The sequence below is a fragment of the Plecotus auritus genome, assembly GCF_963455305.1.
Source record: "Plecotus auritus genome assembly, chromosome: 1".
NCBI lineage: Eukaryota > Metazoa > Chordata > Mammalia > Chiroptera > Vespertilionidae > Plecotus > Plecotus auritus.
In genome coordinates this window covers 52,089,644-52,108,947 of record NC_137770.1, presented here as the reverse complement: position 1 = coordinate 52,108,947, position 19,304 = coordinate 52,089,644, and the positions used below count along the sequence as shown (strand labels likewise).

The 19,304-nt window shown below is 53.6% G+C and overlaps 1 protein-coding gene across 4 annotated transcripts in view; it reads right to left on the bottom strand.

The window, feature by feature from the left end:
- Positions 1-152: 152 nt before the first annotated feature.
- The window catches only part of CA12 (carbonic anhydrase 12), a 53,135-nt gene continuing 33,983 nt past the window's right edge, over positions 153-19,304 (bottom strand). The window contains exons 4-11 of one of the 4 annotated variants that reach the window (XM_080688098.1): positions 18,786-18,928; positions 16,275-16,370; positions 15,351-15,414; positions 14,971-15,128; positions 13,624-13,750; positions 4,620-4,652; positions 3,674-3,761; positions 153-2,550 (exon numbers count right to left, since the gene is read on the bottom strand). In XM_080688098.1, coding sequence (XP_080544224.1) covers positions 2,475-2,550; positions 3,674-3,761; positions 4,620-4,652; positions 13,624-13,750; positions 14,971-15,128; positions 15,351-15,414; positions 16,275-16,370; positions 18,786-18,928 — 785 coding nt within the window. In that variant the 3' untranslated portion in view covers positions 153-2,474. The remainder of the gene's footprint in view (positions 2,551-3,673; positions 3,762-4,619; positions 4,653-13,623; positions 13,751-14,970; positions 15,129-15,350; positions 15,415-16,274; positions 16,371-18,785; positions 18,929-19,304) is intronic. The other 3 variants (XM_080688099.1, XM_080688100.1, XM_080688101.1) reach the window with 3 other exon arrangements.

Below are 19,304 nucleotides of genomic sequence, written 5' to 3'. Positions count from 1 at the left end.
CCTGCAATAAAGGGATGAAGGACTTCAGTGTGTGAGCCTTTGGAGCCAGGTTCTAAGACCTGGATGCAAACGGCATTGCTGTTCTGATTGGTTACTTGTCACGCTACCATGGGAACTGCCAAGTGCTTTAACCTCACCTCCAAAAAATCAGTCTCCTGTGAAAAACTTTATTTATAATTTCTCATATTTACAGTGTCTTCATTACAATCATTCTTACAATAAATACATAAGTGCTAAACAGACCTTCATCACAGTGGCCATGCTCCGTCCCAGGCACAGGGACAGAGGGGTGCTGCAGACCCCGGTGCTCCCCAAGGGCCAGCCAGGAGGCGCTCAGAGAGCTTAGTGAAGGGGAGAAGAATTTACGGTCTGAACTTGAAATGCAATTAATAATCAATGCAGCAAAATCTTAGAATGTCTATTAAGAAAACAGGTGTAGGTTTTTACTGTTTTATCAGGTGATACTAAAGAAACAAAATGGAGAGACTCCTGACCCCCACTAGTGAGAGGCCTCCCCACGTGCCTCCCCACGCACAGGTCTCCCTCCGTGGTGACTGGTGTCAGTGGGGTCAGTGAGAGCCTGAGAGAAGGCTTCCCAGTGCCAGAGGTGGAGCCTCAGGAGCCCCATAAGGACTAGGAGGGAGGTCACCTCTTGGTTCTGGAGCCTCTGCTTGCTTCCCTGGCTTTGTTTTTTCTCAGCTGAGACGCCCAGGAAGCCCGAGCCTGGGCTGTGTGTGGGGGGGGGGGGGGGGGGGAGGGGGGGCAAGAGAAATGCCACTGCTTTCACTACCCAGTAAATCTTTCTTCTTCTGAAAGCCATTGCCAGGTACAGCGATCTCTCTGTTCTCGTACCGAATTTATCTACCGAAGGCGCAGAGAGCTTTTTGAGTGGGCCCCACTGCTCTGGGGTGGCTCATGTTGGTTTCTGATGGGCCACGTTGGGCCGAAGCCAAGAAAGCATTGCCTCGTTCACGTCGCTGGTCACTGGGCTGTCCCTGCTGTCATCTGACCAGCATCAGGTGTGCTGACGGCAGCAGGGGAGGCCACCCCAGGCCCCCGCCCTGCCAGAGGCCTTGCGAGCACCCACGTCTCGAGGCGCCGCGGGGTCGTTTGTAACTCTGCCAGGCCCACGAGCCGCAGAGGCACAGGGCTTGCGTCACTAGGGAAGTCGTGAGCGTAGAGAGTGGCGAAGACCTGTGAGAGTCAGAGGGCGAGCAGGAGGGAAGAAAGGACAGAAAGGGACCCGTGCTTCAGGAGGACATTCCACGCTGTCAGATGAGGCTGGGAACCAGCGAGTTCTGTGAACTGGGAGGTGCTGACCGGAGAGGCTGCGGTGGGGGCCCCGGCTCGGGCCTGGGCTCTTCCATCGAAGGGGACAGTGAAGGAGTTGTCTTCTCAGGAACTGCCTTTGGGACTTGGGGGGAAGACCATGAGGGACCTTTGGAACATTCCTTTAGTTTGGTCCCTACATAACTCCCTGCTGTCATACCTTGAAAATACCTTTTAACTAAGCTGTGGCTCGATCCTCAGGGTCAGAGAAGTAGCCAAGTCCCAATCCCACGAAGGAAACAGAAGTGAAATTTAGGCAAAAGAGACAAAGCTCATCAATCACTTTGCTTCTGCCCATTTCCTAGATTCTCAGAACTCACGTCCGCTCTAGGAGAGAGAAGGCAACAGCACTTGTTCGAGGGGTGGCCCAATTATTGATAACATCTTCAGAGCATAAACCCTCACTGTCCCACGGACAGGCGGTTGGGCTTGGGCCTCCTAGTCTGTCCTTCTCACACTCACAGCTTCCAAGATTCCTCAGACCTTGTCTCCCATGCTCTCTACAGTCTAGTCGGTGTGTCTGACCCAAAGGACAGGACTGGAAAGATGCCTCTTCCATCTTTCTTTTGTCTCAGGCACCTTGACCCTGTGCCTGTGCTTCCCACTCCCCTCCCCACCCCCACCCCCACTGCCCAGGTGGCAAGGTCAGACTAAAGGTCGTGTCACAGCAGGAGGATCAGAGGAAGACAACACCGGCTTCCCTGAGGCAAGACTTGAGTCTTCAAAGCAAAACGAAGTAGAGGGTGCACGTGCGCACGTGCTGGTGTGAAAGCTGGGACAAGCAGCTGACCTTCCAGGACTTTCGAAACCACACCTGAGTGAACCCCTGGAGAAAAGTGACTTCCCCTTATAACAGCCCCCGCAGGCGACGTGGTGTGTGTCCCCAGAGCCCAGACCTCTTCTGGTCTCACACAGATGAAGCACACAGCTCCGAGTTCCTGCTCCTGGGCGAGCTCTCCCATCCACGATCGCCCTGGGAGAGGCCGAGCATCAGGGTGGGGGGCACCCAGCTAGAGGCCCCCACGGGTCTGTGGTGTTTGTGGGGTGAGCTGCATAGAACCTTCAGGTAGTTCCAGTGTCCAGGGAGCTGCCGTGTGTAAGCATCCAAAGCAAAGTCTGTCCTCGGCGCCTACAGTGCCGGGACCTCAGGCGTGGGCCTCCGCCTCCTTCCTGAGGGCTGGTTTGTAAATGACGCCTTTATTGCTGCCACCTTTCTTACTGCTGGAACGATAAGGACACACACAGCTCATTAGTCAAAGGGGGAGAGAGGCCGAGCACAGCCTGGCTCAGCTATGAAACGAGGCAAGTTTTAGGGGCCAGATTCCTGTCTCAGGACCTTTTCTGTTGGTTTTCGGAGGGAATGGCTGCAACTAAAGCATTCACCAGAATGGGACCTGTTCATTGTCCAACTGTTCTTTTTTAACACCTGACAGTACTAGGCCTGTGTTTTGAAGAAAGTCTCGCTACCACCCTTGCTTCAAACCTTCAACTCCATAGCAGGGTTCCTGGCAACCTTTTTTTTCATGCCAAGAAACATCAATTGGGTTTTAGGGGGGAAAAATAAACGTAACAATGAAATATGAGCAAAGGGCACTATAGCTAAAGTGAGTGAAAAATAAACTTTTCCTTCACGTTTCTTTTAGGATTCATAAAAGACAAATACCATATTATTTCATATGTGGAATCTAACGAACAAAATAAATAAACAAAATAGAAACGTACTCATAGGTACAGAGAACGGACTGACAGCTGTCAGGAGGTTTAGGGGCTGGGTGAAAAAAGTGAAGGGATTAAGAAAAACAAACAAACTCGTAGACACAGACAACAGTACCAGGGGAAAGAGGGGGGAAGGGAGGTAAAAGAGGGTAAAGGGAGGATAAATGGTGATGGAAGGAAATTAGGCCCTGGGGGTGAGCACACAATATTCAGATGATGTATTACAGAAGTGTACACTTGAAACCTATTAACCAATATAACCCCAATTAATTCAATAAGAAGTATACATATAAAAAAAGAAGACACACCAGATGTAAAGATCTTGGAAGACAGCCTTGCTGCTTACATTTAGGGAAATGGGACCCCCCACCCCCCCCACCACCAGGAGCCTCGTCCAAGGTTTTAGCAACAGCAGCCAGGCTGGCAGAACCTCCAGCATAACGACCCTTGAACGACCAGCATCTCATGCAAAGGAGGCCTGAGCCAGGGGTGTTTGGGGACCAGCAATCCCAGGCTGTGTTGGTACCGGGGGCAGGGGCTCTTCATTGTGCAGGCTGCCTTCCCAGACGGATTCATCCTCATGAACACATACGCCACCCACTCCTGCTTCACAGCAAAACCAGCTCACCTCTTCTTCCTTCTGAAAAGCCAGATGGACACTGCCAGGACGATGCAGATTCCAAGAATGCAAGCCAGGGCCACCGAAAGAATGATTCCTGGTGAAGAGGCAGTAAACACACGTTATATGCCTCCCTCCCCTTCCTCTCTCCCCATAGCACAGGGGGGTGACAACACATGGCAGGTACATAATCATCCACTGGAAGGAGTAATTTCCCCATCTCTGTTCCCAGGTTCTGGTCTTAGCAGGACTGGCTGGAGGACTTAGAGGGGGCCACTTGCAAACTTTGGTCATTCTCCAGCAGGGGTTCTCAAATGGGCACCAGGATCGTCTGAAGAGCTTGTTGAACATGTAGACTTTTTTGAGTCCAACCCTCAGAGACTCTGATTCCCTCTGGGGTGGAGCCCAGGAATCTGCATTTTTATTAAAACTCCTCGAGCTGATGCTGATGTATGTGGTCCATGTACCAGCCTTTGAGAAACCCTGGGCTACAGAATAAGAACTTACTCTACCTTTGCTTGTTGGGTTTAAGGCCCACTGGGATGCCTCTGTATCAGGGTTGCCCCCCAAGTTTCATTGCACAGTTCTAAACAGTCCGAAACCACCAGGGGCCCCTCCCCAAGGTCACCTCGCCAATCCCCCGACCTCCACATGGGGCCCAGGCATGTTGTCAGGCAATGGCTTCCCACCATGGCCAACAAAGATTGGAGACAGGCTCTTTGAATGCACACATGCTGTACAGAGTGATTAGGTCTTTCATTAGGGGAGCATTTGATTGGTGGTGCACCTTTGAATCAGAGAGAGACCTGAGGGTCAGACCCACAGTGTGAAGGGCCGGAGCCAGAGCAACAGCACAGAGAAGCACAGAGGATGGGCAGGAAGTGCCGCAGGCCCAGATCACACTGAGAATCACAGCGATCACCCGCTGCAGCATGCACGGCCGGCGGCCACGTACCCAGGCTCAGTCCTGCGGAGGTGAGGTCTCGCTCTTCGAAAGGGAAGGAAAAGATGGGAAATTAACCGAGTCAAGCCGTGGTGGGCATGACCAGTGTTTGGAAGCTCTACCTTTCATTGGCTTGGAGGTATTAGGCAGACGGGGTGGAGGGCATTGCCCGCCGAGGGGATTCACACAGTGATCCCTCCTTCTGATGTTCTTTGATCACAGCAGTTTCTTTGCTTGGGCCGGACTTCAGCTTTTCATACGAAATGGCCCAGGTGGCAGGTGAGGAAGGCTAAGCGTCCCCGTCTACTTGGCAGGCTGTCACCTGCCTCTCTGGTACCCGCCCCTCTTCCTCAGCAAGGAGCCAGCCATGTCCGGCTGGCGGGGCTGGCAGAGTGTAGTTGGAACCTGTCCCCACACTTCTGCTCCGTCCCCAGTCAGTCTTGTCGTCCTGGTTTGGTTCTATTATTACTCCGGCCCCACTGGATAAATGAGAATCTCCTCCGCACCAGCCTCCCTTCTGTGCCATGTGGGACCACCAGAGTGTGGCTTCTCTCAGCAGTTATTGTTGAGATAAATGGGGCGAGTTAGGTGTCCTCAGTGGGGCTGGAATAGTGCCCAGTGCCTAAGGTGAAATCCCGTAGTCACCCTATTGGGGCCTCCCTGGGGGAAGAGTGTGGTGACTCCATCTTCTCCCGTAGGACAGAGAGCCCAGTCCTGGAGCCTCTGGGTGCCCCAGCCTGCTCCTTCCAGTTCTTAGAACCACTCCTCCTCCTCCCAGCCAGGGCTCCATCCAAACCAAGCCTCTGCCTACACACCCCTCTTGTGTGGTGGCTTCTCTGATTCAGGAGGAACTTGCGGCCTATGTGTGTGGATGTTTGCTCCAGTTCACAGTGGAGGAAGGAGTTGTGCAGGAGGTGGCCACCCAGCCTGACACTAAGGAGAGCCCGTGTGGCCCTGAGACCCTGGGCGAGCCCTGGCCAGGTGTGAAGTGCCAGCAGAGGGCCAGGCCCTTGTCCTGGGGTCACTTGACACCCTAGGGCAGTGGTTCTCAACCTTTCTAATGCCGTGACCCTTTAATACAGTTCCTCATGTTGTGGTGACCCCCAACCATAAAAGTATTTTCGTTGCTACTTCATAAATGTAATTTTGCTGCTGTTATGAATCGTAATGTAAATATCTGTGTTTTCCGATGGTCTTAGGTGACCCACAGGTTGAGAACCGCTGCTGTAGAGCCTAAGACCATCGGAAAACACAGATATTTACATTACGATTCATAATAGCAGCAAAATTACATTTATGAAGTAGCAACGAAAATAATTTTATGGTTGGGGGTCACCACAACATGAGGAACTGTATTAAAGGGTCGCGGCATTAGGAAGGTTGAGAACCACTGCTGTAGGGAACCAGACCAGAGACAGCCGGTGAGGTTCTGCTCACGCCTTCTGCCGTGTGGCTAGCGTCGGGCTGATTCCCTTGGGGCCATCAGCAGTGTCCTTTCCTGCTATTCTGCAATCTCATACTGAGTCTGCAGCCTCCCGGTCCAAGGCAGGCCCTGGAGTCTCTGGTCTGGCTTCCCAGGTGGTCCTGGGAGTTGTATGGATGAACGGCAGGTGTGGGGAGGAGCTGTCCACAAGCACAGGGTGACCTGCTCTCTGGGCTCCTATCAGCCACCACCGGTAGCCCATGGCCTCCCAAGTGGCTCCCCGGCCTGAACACAAGGGTCCGTGTGTGGCCTGGGAGGCCCTCAGGACACGACTTTCCCCTGGGAGAGCGTCGTGTTTGTGCAGCTCATGCTTGTTGCCCGCTCGGCTGCGGCCTCCGCACTCTGGAATTCGGTATTGGGTGTGTTTTTCCTTTTAAGGTACCTGGAGACGACCTAGGCCTGTAGGACCTTAAAAACAACAACCACCCAGAAAACCCCAACTAGTCATGGTTTTCTTTCTAGGCCTTTCGATGAAATACACCTTTGTCCTTTGTTCCTAAAACTCCAGATGCCTGTGGTACCACACTAGTTCTCACCACATGAGACTGTAACCAGGAAGCCCAACCACTTGGCTAAGCCGTCCAAACTGGACAGTTTCTATCGTTGCCACCTTCACAGTCACCTCACATGTCCTGGGAGCCACAGGCCCCCGACAGCCGACAGGGCTCCGGGGCCGGAGGAGCTGCCCCGCGCCGTGGCCTTGGGGAGCTGGGCAGCCTGCAGAGGCCAGGCCTCCGGGAATGGGCTTCTCTCAAGAGCCCCGCTTGGTGGCTGGCCTGGAGGGAGAGTCCGGTGCCTGGCTCCCTGAGCAGTGGCCGTGCTGCACGAGGCCCGTGCACAAAGGCCTGATTGTCTCCGGGGTTGGCCGGCTCCTCACTCCAGGACGACTACCTGTGAGGGCCAGGTTGCCTCTCCTTAGGAACAGTGAGAGGACAGCCAGCACCACAACAAGGGGCGCCCCAAGACTGGGACAGAAGCTTTCAGCCACGACTTCGATGCAGCTTCACAACAAAGCAGCTTGACTGAGCAAGTACAGAGCGTCAGCCACTACGCAAGAGGGATGGTGGCGAGGCGCCACCTCCTAAGACTTGCCCTGCAGAAGGCCAGGGCAGGAAGGTGTCAGGATGCTATGCCCTGCCTCCTGCAGCACCAACCATCACGGAAGCAGGGCTTTTCTGCAGAGCGGGGTGAAGCCACGGGGCTGGGTCCCATGGGAGGCAGAAACCAATGCATCTACGAGCTAAAGGGCAAGGGGAAGCCAGGGAGACTCTGGGGTGCAGAGAGAGCTGTTGGGGCAACGGGAGAACCAGGCCCAGAGAGAGAAACCAAAGCCTGCATCACAGCAGCCTCTGGGATGCTGCAGGGAACAGGCATCAAAGATGATGCGGGAGAGACAGAGCTTGAGAAATTCATCTGCAGATTAAACAAAGAAATGGTTTGGTTCTGACGGTGAACAAGACAAGCAGTTCCCATTGAAGATCAGTGGGACAGACAGGAGAAACGGAGGCAGGCTGGTTGACAGAGACGGACATGAGAGCCCCTGGATGAGAACACAACAGAGGAGCTCCTGAGCTGCGGGTAACAGGGGGCACGCCGGACCGACATGGGGGAGCCGTCCGTGCTCATAAAGTGCTCCGTCAGGGCGAGCAGAGACAGGGCAATCCGACACTCAGAAGGAAACCACACAGATACAGAGCGTGACTGTCACATGCCTCGCCCAGGAAGGGACAGCTTAGGGAGACGGGCAGGCTGCCTGCCACAGGGGCATTGCTACCTGGTCTGGCTGGCTCAGGAGCTGCGTCTTCACTGGCATCGTGCTGGACCAGGGCTGCGGCTTAACTGCTTCTGAGGTCTTCTGAGGCCTCAAGTGCAAACAGAAAAGTCCAGCCGAGGAACAAGCGCCTCTTGACACGGCTCGAAGTTCCTGGAACAAGGCCAGCCTTTCCCAGGCTATTTGCAATTCTGTTTACTCTAACAGAATTTTGAGTAAAAAGGAACACAGTCCTTTCCGAAGTATTTTAAAGTATGGACGGTTTTGGTAGGGGCCATGTTACGTAGTGAAAATGGAAAGAGGCAGGGAGAGTTTGGGTAATCCCATTCCGAATGGTAAAACTCTGACTGTTCTGCTTCATACAAGTCATAGACTCAAGTCAGCGACATGCTAGCCCTCATCTGGATGATGCTTTGGTAAGAAGAGCTCAGTCATCGCAGATCATCACCATCTTTGGAGGACCTACCTGGGGACACTTCCTTATTAACATTATGAAGAAATAATCCAGTAAAGAAGTAATTTCGACAAATAAATCGGCCAAGAAGATACTATGGGATTACATGAGAGAACTGGTTTTCTACGACCATGATAGGGACGGAGGGCTCTACCCCTCCAGGTTTCAGGAATGCAGGCCCGGGAGAGGGAGCCGCACCGCTCTAGGGCCTAGGCGCGGGCCAGTAGGCGCGGGTTACAGTGCCGGCCTGGGGTGCTTGGCACTCTCCCTGCTGAAGGAATGATGGGTGGTGAGACTGGGGCTTTTATCCCTATCAGGCCAGGGCCCCGGAAAGCCTGTAGCATCTCTAGGCAACTCCCCAGCCCAGGCCTTCAAAGCTTGGCAGCTAAGTTCCCATCTTTAGTTTTTCTTAAACAAATGAATTGATTTTAATGCTGTTGGCAAACTGATAACAAAGCAAAATAAAGATAAAACTAAATTGTAACAATCCGCCAGGCTTATGTTCAAATCATTCTGCAGAGAAGACACTGGCGAGGGGAGGGGCAGGGAGACGGATTGGTTACATCCTTTCAAACTTGTCATGAGCACCAGGCACAGTGCCAGGCACAAAAAGTGAGAAAGACACCCATCGTCCCTGTCCTTACGGCGCCTGTAGTGTGCGGACAAGTTAGACGTTTTTCTGTTTCCGTGTGGTAACAAATCACCCTGCGGTGCACTGAGTCACAGAGACGGCACGTGACTCCAGCTTCTCTGAAGGAGACCGAGTCGCCGTCAGGAGGATGGGGGAGACTTCTGGGAGGACATGATTGCAATTGGGCTTTGAAAGAATTTTCCAGGTGGAAGAGGTGAGGGGCCTCCCAAAGGGAATAGTGTGGGCAAAGCAAGTGGGGTGCACACACGGAGACAGCTGCCATGCTAGAAGGGAGCTGACACTGTGGATGGGTGCCAGGGAGACGGCGCTGGACAGGTCAGCCGGGCCACCTCGCCAAGGCAGCTCCAGCTCCCCCTTTGCCCACTATCGTTTCTGAACACGGTCTGCTCTGGGCCAGAGGCTTGTTGTTAGGGGCAAGGTAAGGCCCACGCGGGCTCTCTGTTCCCCACAGAGCCTAGCCTGGGCTGTGCGCAGAAAGCCCGCGGTGTGGTGAACTGCCTTGGATGAAGGGACCGGGACTCACTGCTCAGCCCGTTGATGACTACTCCTGACCCGTCAGCCCCCGTCCCCAGGGGCAGCTGGGAAGCAGCAGGAGCTCCTCTGGTCTCTCATTGGGATGCTTTGGAAGAACTGATCCTTTCCTATCTCATGGAGTTTATTTATAAATAGGAATTTTGAGAAACACAAGTTCAATAACCACACAGCATACATTCTAGTCTCAAAACATTAGATAATTAGCCATCTTAGCTTTGTAAGCTTTTGGTTCTACCTCTTTTTTAAAGGTTTTCTAAAACTACCCGGTTTCCTTAGGGTCCAGCAGAATCTGAGCGGGCTACTCCACAGATTTGCTGTGGGTGAGCCCCCCCCCCACCCCCACTGTGCAGCGCTCCTGTCTACCTGCACCTCAGCCAGCTCTGGTCCTACTGCGGGGACATGCAGTTGCTCAGCGCAGGCCCGCTAAAGACAGGATTATAGAAACTTTTTGGCTTCCTCTTGTCCCTCAATGTTGAAATTAGGGCTAGACAACGTGAGAACTCAGGTTGGATGGGCTCTAGTTTTGTCGCCCATCACCATCTGGACCCAGTGTCGGTGTCTGCGACTAAGAAGAGTCAATTTGCAGGAACCAAGAACTGGGGCCCTGGACTGTGACTCCGCCTCTGCAGTCCTTCCCTTCCTCACGGGGGCATCTGACTTCCTGTGAGGCGGGAATGGTCCCGGGATGTGCTCCTCTCTCCGGATCCCGCCTTAAGAACAATGAGCCTTGTTTCCCCTCTTCAGTCCAGCTTTCCATTTGTGTCACTTAGTGGAGGCACCTTGTAGGAGCTGCGGAAAGTGCCTGGTCCGACTGTCACCTCTCCATAAAGAGTGGGCATTTTAACCAAAGGCAACAACGCGAGAAAACCTTGTACTAAAGGAAGGGAGGGGAATGGTGAAGGGATTCTGAGGAAAGTTGCCACCTGGGTGGCGTCGGGACCCCTGGGAAAGAGGTTTGTAATCTTCAGGGTGAACAGTTCTCTCTCACCCATTTCTCTTAGCCTTGGACATACCCAATTATATAAAAAGAATACTCGAGTTCTAAAAGAATATGGGGCCCAGAGTCCCTCTTGGGTTTGATTGTTTGACACGAGAAACCTCAAGCTTATTATTTCAGGGGTAACCTTCTCCAGACTGAGAATGCCATGTGGCAATAGAGTCATCACCAGGGCTTGTGGTGTAAAACTCTGGAGTCCTGTGATAGAAAAGTCACTGTACACTCCTGGGGCAGTAGTTCTCAGTCAGGGCAATTTTGCCCCTCCGCCCCCGGAAACATCCGGCCACGTCTGCAGACAGCTTTGGCTGTTACAGGTCGGGGTGCTACAGGCATCTAGTGGGCAGAGACCAGACGCTGCTAATGCTGCAGTGCACAGGACAGCCCCACAGCAAGACTCATCCAGCCCCACATGTACGGGCTGGAAAGCCCTGCCCTGGGGCTCAGTCATGGTTAGACGACACCCCTTTGAAGACGGAAGCCAGGTTCTGTCCTCCTTTCTGAGCACAGCCGAGGAAAAGGCAGGGTCACGTTAAACGTCTCTGCCCCAATCGCTCCAATCTGGTCAAGTCTCAGATCCTCCTCTCAAAGTCCATGCCCTTTCTCTCCCAGAGGATTTCCTTAAGGTTACTTTTCTCCTGGCAAAGTTTTCCAACTCTGCTGTTCCTGACAACTTCCAGAGAAAACCCTGAGGGAACCACACCTAATTGCAAACATGCCTCAGAGACAGCGTGCAAATAATCGAGTCCAAACCGCTCCGGGCTCTCACTGACCAACAGGCTCACCCACACACCTGCACCCCCTCACACCTGCAACCCTGGCTGAGGCAGCTGGTGTGAGAGGGCCTCGTGAATGCAGTACCCTGGTTTGGGGCTTCGCTCCTGGGGGCTGCCTCCTCACTACTCCTTGGTAAACAGCCCCGTTTGCTGCCCGCATCCTTTGGAAGTGAGAGGGAGGGGAGAATTCTGGCCACGTTTCTATAATCAGCCTCCAAATGAACAGGTTTGCCTTGGACTGCCGTGGAGTCTCCCTCCAAGGAGAGAGCTGGGCCCAGCCTGGGCTCTTGCCAGCAGCAGCTCTGGGTGAGCCGGGCAGTGCAGGCAGTGGCAACACTGCATTTGGGCCTTGATCTTGATGTCCTAAAAGCGGGGACTCAGTCTGTGGGCTGCTCCCTTCACCACCTGGGCGGTCTACTGAAGCACCCCACTACACCCCGACGGCACTGCCCACTCTACAAGCGCCAGCTTAGACCTGAGCCGGTCTAAGAAGATGGCTAATTACTCCCGACGCCACAGTTCATCGTTACAAGTGGGGTTTACTTTGGGGTGTCAGCCTCAAGTTCCTGCATGGCTTCTTCTCATCCTCTGTAACCGCCCTCAAACACTGTCCCTGCAATGTAAAGTCAGGATGGGAGGCCGTTAGTGTCCACTCAGGGTCAGCACGTCAGCACACACCCCCTGGAAGGGGGTCAGCTCACCAGGCCAGCCTGTGATTCCACGGCCGAGGGATCCAGGGCCAAAGAGGGACATCATTTGCCCACATCATACAGTCGGGAGGAAACAAAGAGAGTTCTCCTGACCACAGGGGAGTATTTGTCACCCTGGCCCCTGGGACGTGTATAGACCAGCCCAGAGAACAGAGCCGATGATTATCTCAAATCACAAACCAAGTCCATCCAGTCTACGTGGGCAAGTCCCTCTCTGCAGGCAGAGTTCTCAATTTTGTTTAAGAGATGAGGAATTTCTGTTTAACCTTGGACCCTATATACTCCATTTGGAGGAACAGGAAAAGAGAAGGTTACATCCAGGTTAGATCAGGGGGAGAATTCTGCACATCTGAGGCCTTTAAAGGGCTCTCTTAGTCACATCACATACATTCTCAATTTTCAGGAAGGTCTGTGGTTCACAGATTCCGTTTTCAGGCCAGAAAATGGAGGGGAAGGGGAATTACCTTAACGAGTGGTATCTGGAGAAGAACACAGAAGATACGTTCGTGGGCAGTTCTTGATTAAGCAGCTGACAGAGGAGGACATACTAGTGACCAGAGGTGTGGGTGACTCAGAAGAGTGCGCTTCTACAGCTTTCTGACCAGGGCTTTGAAATGCAATCTTCGTATGTTTACTAAGCTTCGTAGGTGATATTTATAATCTCACACAATAAGAAAGGACTACACAAGGCGGAGAGCTGGCAAGGAGAGTTGGCACATGTGGGTGAATGGGGCCATCTCTAAATAGGAACACCTGGCCCAGGTCGGCCACCAGTGATGTGTAAGAGGGAAGGTGGTTCTCCCACGGACCTCCCTGACCACTTGAGACTCCCAAGGTGGGAAAGCTCAAGCATCTGCAGGGAGAGAGTAAACGTGGAGGTTTGAAGAAGGGCGTGAGCCCCAGGAATGCTCCCTTCCCCCCTTTTCCCAGACCCCTAGCTTCCTGCACTATGGAGGTAGGTGCCGAGCAAGTCAAGATGGGGAGTTACGGTTCTGGTTTTAGAAGGGAGAGCGGGGCTTTCATAGCAGGAGGGATACAGCGAACTGTTAGGTTTCCTTCAGCAGCAGCAGTGCCGGTGCCTGAGCAGCTTCCGGGGGAGGAGGCAGAAAGGCAGTGAGTGCCAGCGCTTCCCCGCCGGACGGGCCTGCCACACTGGACCACGGACTGCTGTGCCCACAGATGCACCTCCTCCCAGAGGACACCCTGGACATTGACGGTGCTTTGACCCACCCAGCAAGGCTGGGGGTGGGCCTTGGGGCTAAGAAAGCCTGGAAGGAGAAGTGAGTGGTGTGATCGCATGAAAGGGGGCTACCATATGCCTCGGGAGAAGGGGTAGGTCTCCAGAGCAGAGTCCCCGGAGCATTCTCTCTTTCCCAGCTGTGGGAGACTCCCAGACATAGCGAGGGCTCCGGTCTGTGCACCCGGAGGTCCTGCCCCTGGCGTGCTCCCTACAAAGGCTCATGGAAGTCAAGAGCACGAAGGGAGATCTCAGTGAACCCCCCACACAATAGCTCCTCATGCACCCTGGTTCCTGTGGGGGCCAGAGTGCTCATAACCCACCCAGGGCATCGGTACAAAGCCTGAGGGGGGCGGGCAAAGGATGTCTTGGCACCACACTCCCCCCACGCCCTGCAGTCCTCACCTTGTTGGAAGGAGGTGTACACCAGCCTCTCATCAAACTTCTGCACCCGCCGGAAGTTGTTGACCATTTCCCTGGGGGATGGGTCATTCTCGTGTGTGCAGTACAGAGCTGTCTCCAGAGCCAGCAGCTGCAGGAGAGGAGCACACAGCCTCAGGCAGAGTGAGGGCCCCCTGACCTGACCTCAGGAGGAGGGGACTGCCCCCCCCCCGCCTCTGCCTCCCCCCCCCCCCCCCGCCTCTGCCCCCAGCGCCTTGGCAGAGACTCAGTAGAGAGCAGCGGGAAGGCCAGAGAACGGCCCCCTCCCCTGCGGGTCTCTTGGTGACCGGGCACAGGGTAAGGTGATCTGTCTTCCCACCTCCCCAGGCTTGGGGAAGGCTAGTGCAGTTACCTCCAGGGTGTGCCTGCCATCTGTGTGCAGGGAGGGACACCTGGGGTGCTGGAGGGGCTCCGCTCTCCTGAGCCTGATTTGGGACCCGACTCTAAATCAGAGGGGCCTGGGGCTTATTCTGTTGTTCCCATCAGAAGGGAGGGCAAGAGGAGGCAAGAGTTTCCCAGGTCATCTGATGGCCAGTTCCATGGGGTTTTCATCTACCCACATGGATGACAGTCTGTTTGCAAGGCAGTTTCAGGTTAGGCTGTGACTGCTTCCCCACACGTTTCTCTCCTTGATTCACCACATCTTTATCCCTTTCTGCCTACTTGCTGCCTTTTATCTAGGTTACTCAGATCGGTAGCTCATATGAAAAAAGGAGCCACTCTGCAGGGGTGACGGTGGGCTGGGCCGTGAGCCCTGGCCCCCGGCTACTTTCTTCTTGAATTGAGGCTGTGGCGTAGAGGGCCAGGCAGTGGCCTGGAACTCTTGGCTCTGTCACTAGCCAGCGGTGATCCCGCAAGTCTCCTCAAATCTAACCCTCACTTTCATCACCTGTACGGTGAGAGGGGCAGAGATGGCTGCCGAGGCTTCTGGCCCTCCGTCTCGCACTAGACCGTGAGCTTGAGGGCAGAGATCCCCACTCCCTCATTGCAGCAGCCCCAGCTCCCCGGTTCCCGATTCACTCTGACCCTGCCTTTATTTCGCCCCTGCAAAGGAACCGCGCTCCCTCCCACCTGGGAGTGAACACCATCCACCCAGGGATATCGTGGGAAATAAAACTTAGCAACTCTTTTTTAAAGAACGGTGGATTCGTTTTTGTTTCACTTGATAGCCCCACACAGCGCTTTCCAGGCGCCCGTGGCATTTGGGAGGGTGGAATAGTAGCCAGTGAAACTCTAAGTGAGGAAAGCAAGCCACTGGGGAGGCTATGGGTGATACCTGGTGGCCTCTGACGTGGAGGGGCTGACACTCACCTGCTCCTGGGAAATGTGCACGGGGTTCCGGAACACCGTCCAGAGCACCGTGGGGTTGCAGGGCGGCGTGGTCAGGGAGCCTTTGTAGCGATAGTACTCGGCCGGCCTCTCGGGAAGCAACTCTTCAATGCTGAAGCCGGGAATGTGCACTTCTTGGCCTGGAGAGACAGGTTGGGGGATGTGTCGGCCTTGCTCCCCACAGCAGAGGAGCAGCTGAGCCTGTGACTGAGCCTAGAAACGTGAACGAGCCCCTTTCTGGGCCATCGGACCCAAGGACCTGGTCCCAGACACCTGCCCTCAGCATCCGTTTTTCTTCAGGTCACACGAGAGTCACTACATCCATCCAACAGAGGGTGACTCGGCATCCCAGGACCCCTCACCTTTGTACTTGACGTGCTGAAGGTGACTGAAGATCTTGTCATAGGAAGGATTGAAGGAACCCATCTGCAACAGAGACGGGGTGGGTTGAACTGGGAGAGATTTCTATAGGCCGAGCCTGGACTGACAGTGGTGATGGGAGAGCTTGGCTGGGGCCATGGTCACTGCTGCCAGGCCTCCCTGAAGAATGCCCTTCACGAGGACAGTTATGATGGGTCTCTAGGCTGGTGCGGGGTTGGTAGAACGATCCTGCCTCCTGTAGCTCAGGATGTGCTGTTTCCATCCAAGGTGCTGGGCTAGAGTGTCTCAGGGCACGGGATGTAGCCCGTGCTCCCGATTACCCACTGTGAGCCCGAAGGCTTGTTCTCTTACCGGAACTCGAGGGGAGCCTGAGCTCATGCCGCCAGGTCAGGCAGTGTGCATGTTGAGAAACAAGGCACACGCTATCTCATTGGGGGAAAATGATGCAGGGGAATCAGGAGATGTTCCCATTTTCTGGGATTAGGAAATAACTCATTCCAGGGTCCATAAGGATGGACTTTGGGTGCCTGGAGTTGTGTCAGGAGTTCAGGCATCTGGTGGTACAGAACTGAATGATTCCTACTTCACCACTACCACCACCACCGCCCCCCACCCGCCCCCGCCCCCCGGAAACACACACACTCACATGTCCTGTCCAACTGGGCAATTCCATCCCTTATGCATTAGGGCTGGGGACTAGGGCTCATTTTCCCGATGTCACAAAGGACATGCCCCTTTCTGCTGCTCAGCCACAGGAAGTGCTGCCTCCAGGCCAAGAGAGAAGGAATTCTATGGGGAACACCCCCCTGCCCTGGAAGCAAGACACCGGTGTGCATGGAACCAAAGGCCGAGTCTGATATCATCCCAGCTTCAAACTTCACGTAAAACCCTTTAACCTCTCTTACCTCTATGAGAACAGCTAGGACGGCGAGGCCTTCTGACTTGTTACTGGCGGTGCTGGCGTTGGGGTACAGGTCCGAGTTATAATGGACAATGTGCAGCTGCAGTGGGCGAGAAGCGGCTTATGAGGGGATGGGTGACTCATGGGAACCTCTGGCTTTTGCAAGAGACTGGAATCCCAGGGGGAGGACCAACCGCCCCCCAGGTAGATCATGCCTCTCAGACCCTCCCCTCATGGCCTCCACAGTTTCCCTTTTCCCTCATTCCTCCCTGCAAACTGCCAGGCCAGACTGTCCATCTTACTAATTCATTGCATCCCCGTGTCTGACATCCTGCTTGTAAAGTACCAGATGCACAATAATATTGAATGAAGAATGAATGAATGATCAAATGGGTTTTTATACTAGCCTGGTACTTTGGAACACTTCTCCCTTCTAATTTTCCTTACTTGTTCTGGAACCTGGGGCAAAATGGCCTCATGTGTCTGGCCACTATGCACTTGATCTGGAAGCAGTGGGGGCTGGGGCAGTAACTCTAACTGTACTAGTAACTTAATTGTAATTGTATCCTCAGTAGGACACACATTTATTCCTCAGGTAGAGAAAAATCACAGGTCTAATATTTGGTCTCAAGTGAAAACAAGTCTAGGTAAGCATTAAGACATTGTTGGGACAAATTCTGACAACGTTTATAACCTGATTTTCAATCCTAAAGGTGGTGTCATTTGTTCTCTAAAAAAACTTATTGGTAAATAGATCTACAGGTTTGACACATGCATTTTTGTTGATTCTTTGCCTCTTTTTCCATGTTATATGGTTATATTTAGAATTCAAGAATATTTTATTGAACACAGCTCCATGTTCCCCACTTTTCAAGTGGCCCTTTCTAATTTTTCAAAATTACATCAAATTATTGCTTTTTTTTACGTGGACCTCTATTCAGAATTTCTTAGGGGCTCCTACTTCACCATTTCCCCCTCCCAACACCCCTCCCCCTAAGGATGCAGCCTCCCCTATTGTCCAACACCATCCTTGCCTGGCATCGTTTGACAAACGGAAAAGAATCCTATATGGCTAAACCCCCGGAGGTCCTAGAGCCTTATTTCTTTTTACAGCTGACCTTTGAGCTTGTGGGCACTGTGCCCAGACTAAATTGAGAGGAAGTGAAGACTAATACAAACGGAGGGGAAGCCCCTGCTGAGAGGATGGAGTTGTCTTACACACACTCCATCCAGAAGAACCTCCAACTCCCAAGGACCCTCCATAGAGAATCCGCCACTTTAGGGTTAACCTGGTGCATTTTCTCTGTTATTGACATCTATGGTCCATCTTCACCAGGCTCTTGGCCTGATGGTGTGGCTTAATAGCAGAAAATACAATAACTAGGAATATTTTTAAATGTCCAAACCCTCCCGGCCTACACCCTAACTCCTTTATTTCCCATGGGAAAGTAGGAGCCTCCACACGGCAATTAGCCTGGAAGAACTCGCAGTTCTGGGGGTTCAGAGAGGGGCCTGGCTTGGAATATGTGCACCTCCAGCAGTGCCATGCGACTGGGCCAGAATTATAGTCTTTCCACATTCGCGGCTCAACCTGTAATTAGCCTGAGGCATTAAGCAGTTCAGCAATTAAGAACAGAGGCGAGCGGTCATGTCAGTGTTTACTGTGGGCTCCGCTGGCTGATCAGTTGTATTTACCTCCTCGTATTGCCCTGTAAACATTCAGAACACACCCCAAGTTCAAGTGCATTGGAGCTCTGACGTAAAGCAACTCTCCCCTCTCCCACCATTGCAGGCGCCGCGCCTCCTCCTGTCTTCCTTTGGCATTTTGGGTTAGTGCTTCAGGGCTATGTAACACAATGCTCTGTTGACACCCCAAGCTGTCCTCGGTGAGTCTCTGGTTGCCATGACACCCTGCACGTTATGATGCCAGCCATCCCTTGGTTTGTGGCCAAGTAAAAGAGTAGCCCTGGACTTGGGTTCCAAGTTCCAAGCACAACCCATGTTCAGCGAAAGGAAAGATAGGACGGGAAAGACCTGTGCCAACCACATGGCATGTGGAGAAGACTGAGAAGTTGGGGGAGCAGTTATTCCTGTGTAATGCAGCAGGGAGTGCAACAGCTAGACAAGCTGGTGGGATCTGTGCCAACAGAAGGGTGATGTCTAGAAAACGGGCATATGTGTCCCACCGTGCCCCCTGGGAGCACTGCCTTCTGAGCAGCATGGCTCAGTAAACGATACAGAGACAAACTCAGCCTGTTTAGGAGAGAAAGGGGACCTGGAGACCACAGAGGAGCTGCAGTGTGGCCAGAGTAGCTACACCTTCCTGCGCTGCTCTCAGGGCTGGGTGTGGCTGTGGAGAGCATGAAGGCAGAGTCCCTCACCCCCGCCCTGTCACTGATCTTACAGCTCCCCCGCCCCCACCCCCAGGCTCTGGTCTTCCTGCACACCAGTCAAGGGGAAGAATGCCAGATCACACACCCTGGGCAGCTTCTGCCGGCCTGGCCACCCCACTCACCTCGGCAGCGAAGTGCTTCCCACCAACAGTGTGCTCGGAGCCGTGGGGGTCATTCTGGTCCCCCCAGTGCAGGTGCAGCTGTGTGGCACTGTAGCGGGATGGCAGGCCCTGGATGTGCATGCCCGGGGGCAGCTTCAGCTTCACTGCGGGGAGTGGAGAGGTGACCTTCAGAGTCAGGTAGACAGCACCTGCTCGGGTCCCATACAGGAGGCAGGTGGATACAGCAAGGTGGAGACCCGAGAAACACAGCCTGCGGGTCAGGAACCGGGCCTCTTTCCCTGAGAACACCCCTGTTTCACTAAAGCAATCCCAGCGGCAGCAGCACCTTCCTGGTTCCCCTTGGAAAATGGAAAATGATGGCAGGAACACTGATACTAGACCAACGGGCGGATGCTTGTTCACATGTCCATGCATTGCACACCTGACCGTGAAGATAGAACCTCTAATGAAGTGCCTGCCACGCTGTAGAATTCTATCACAGCAACATTAATAATTGCCATTTATGGAGCATCTACTCGA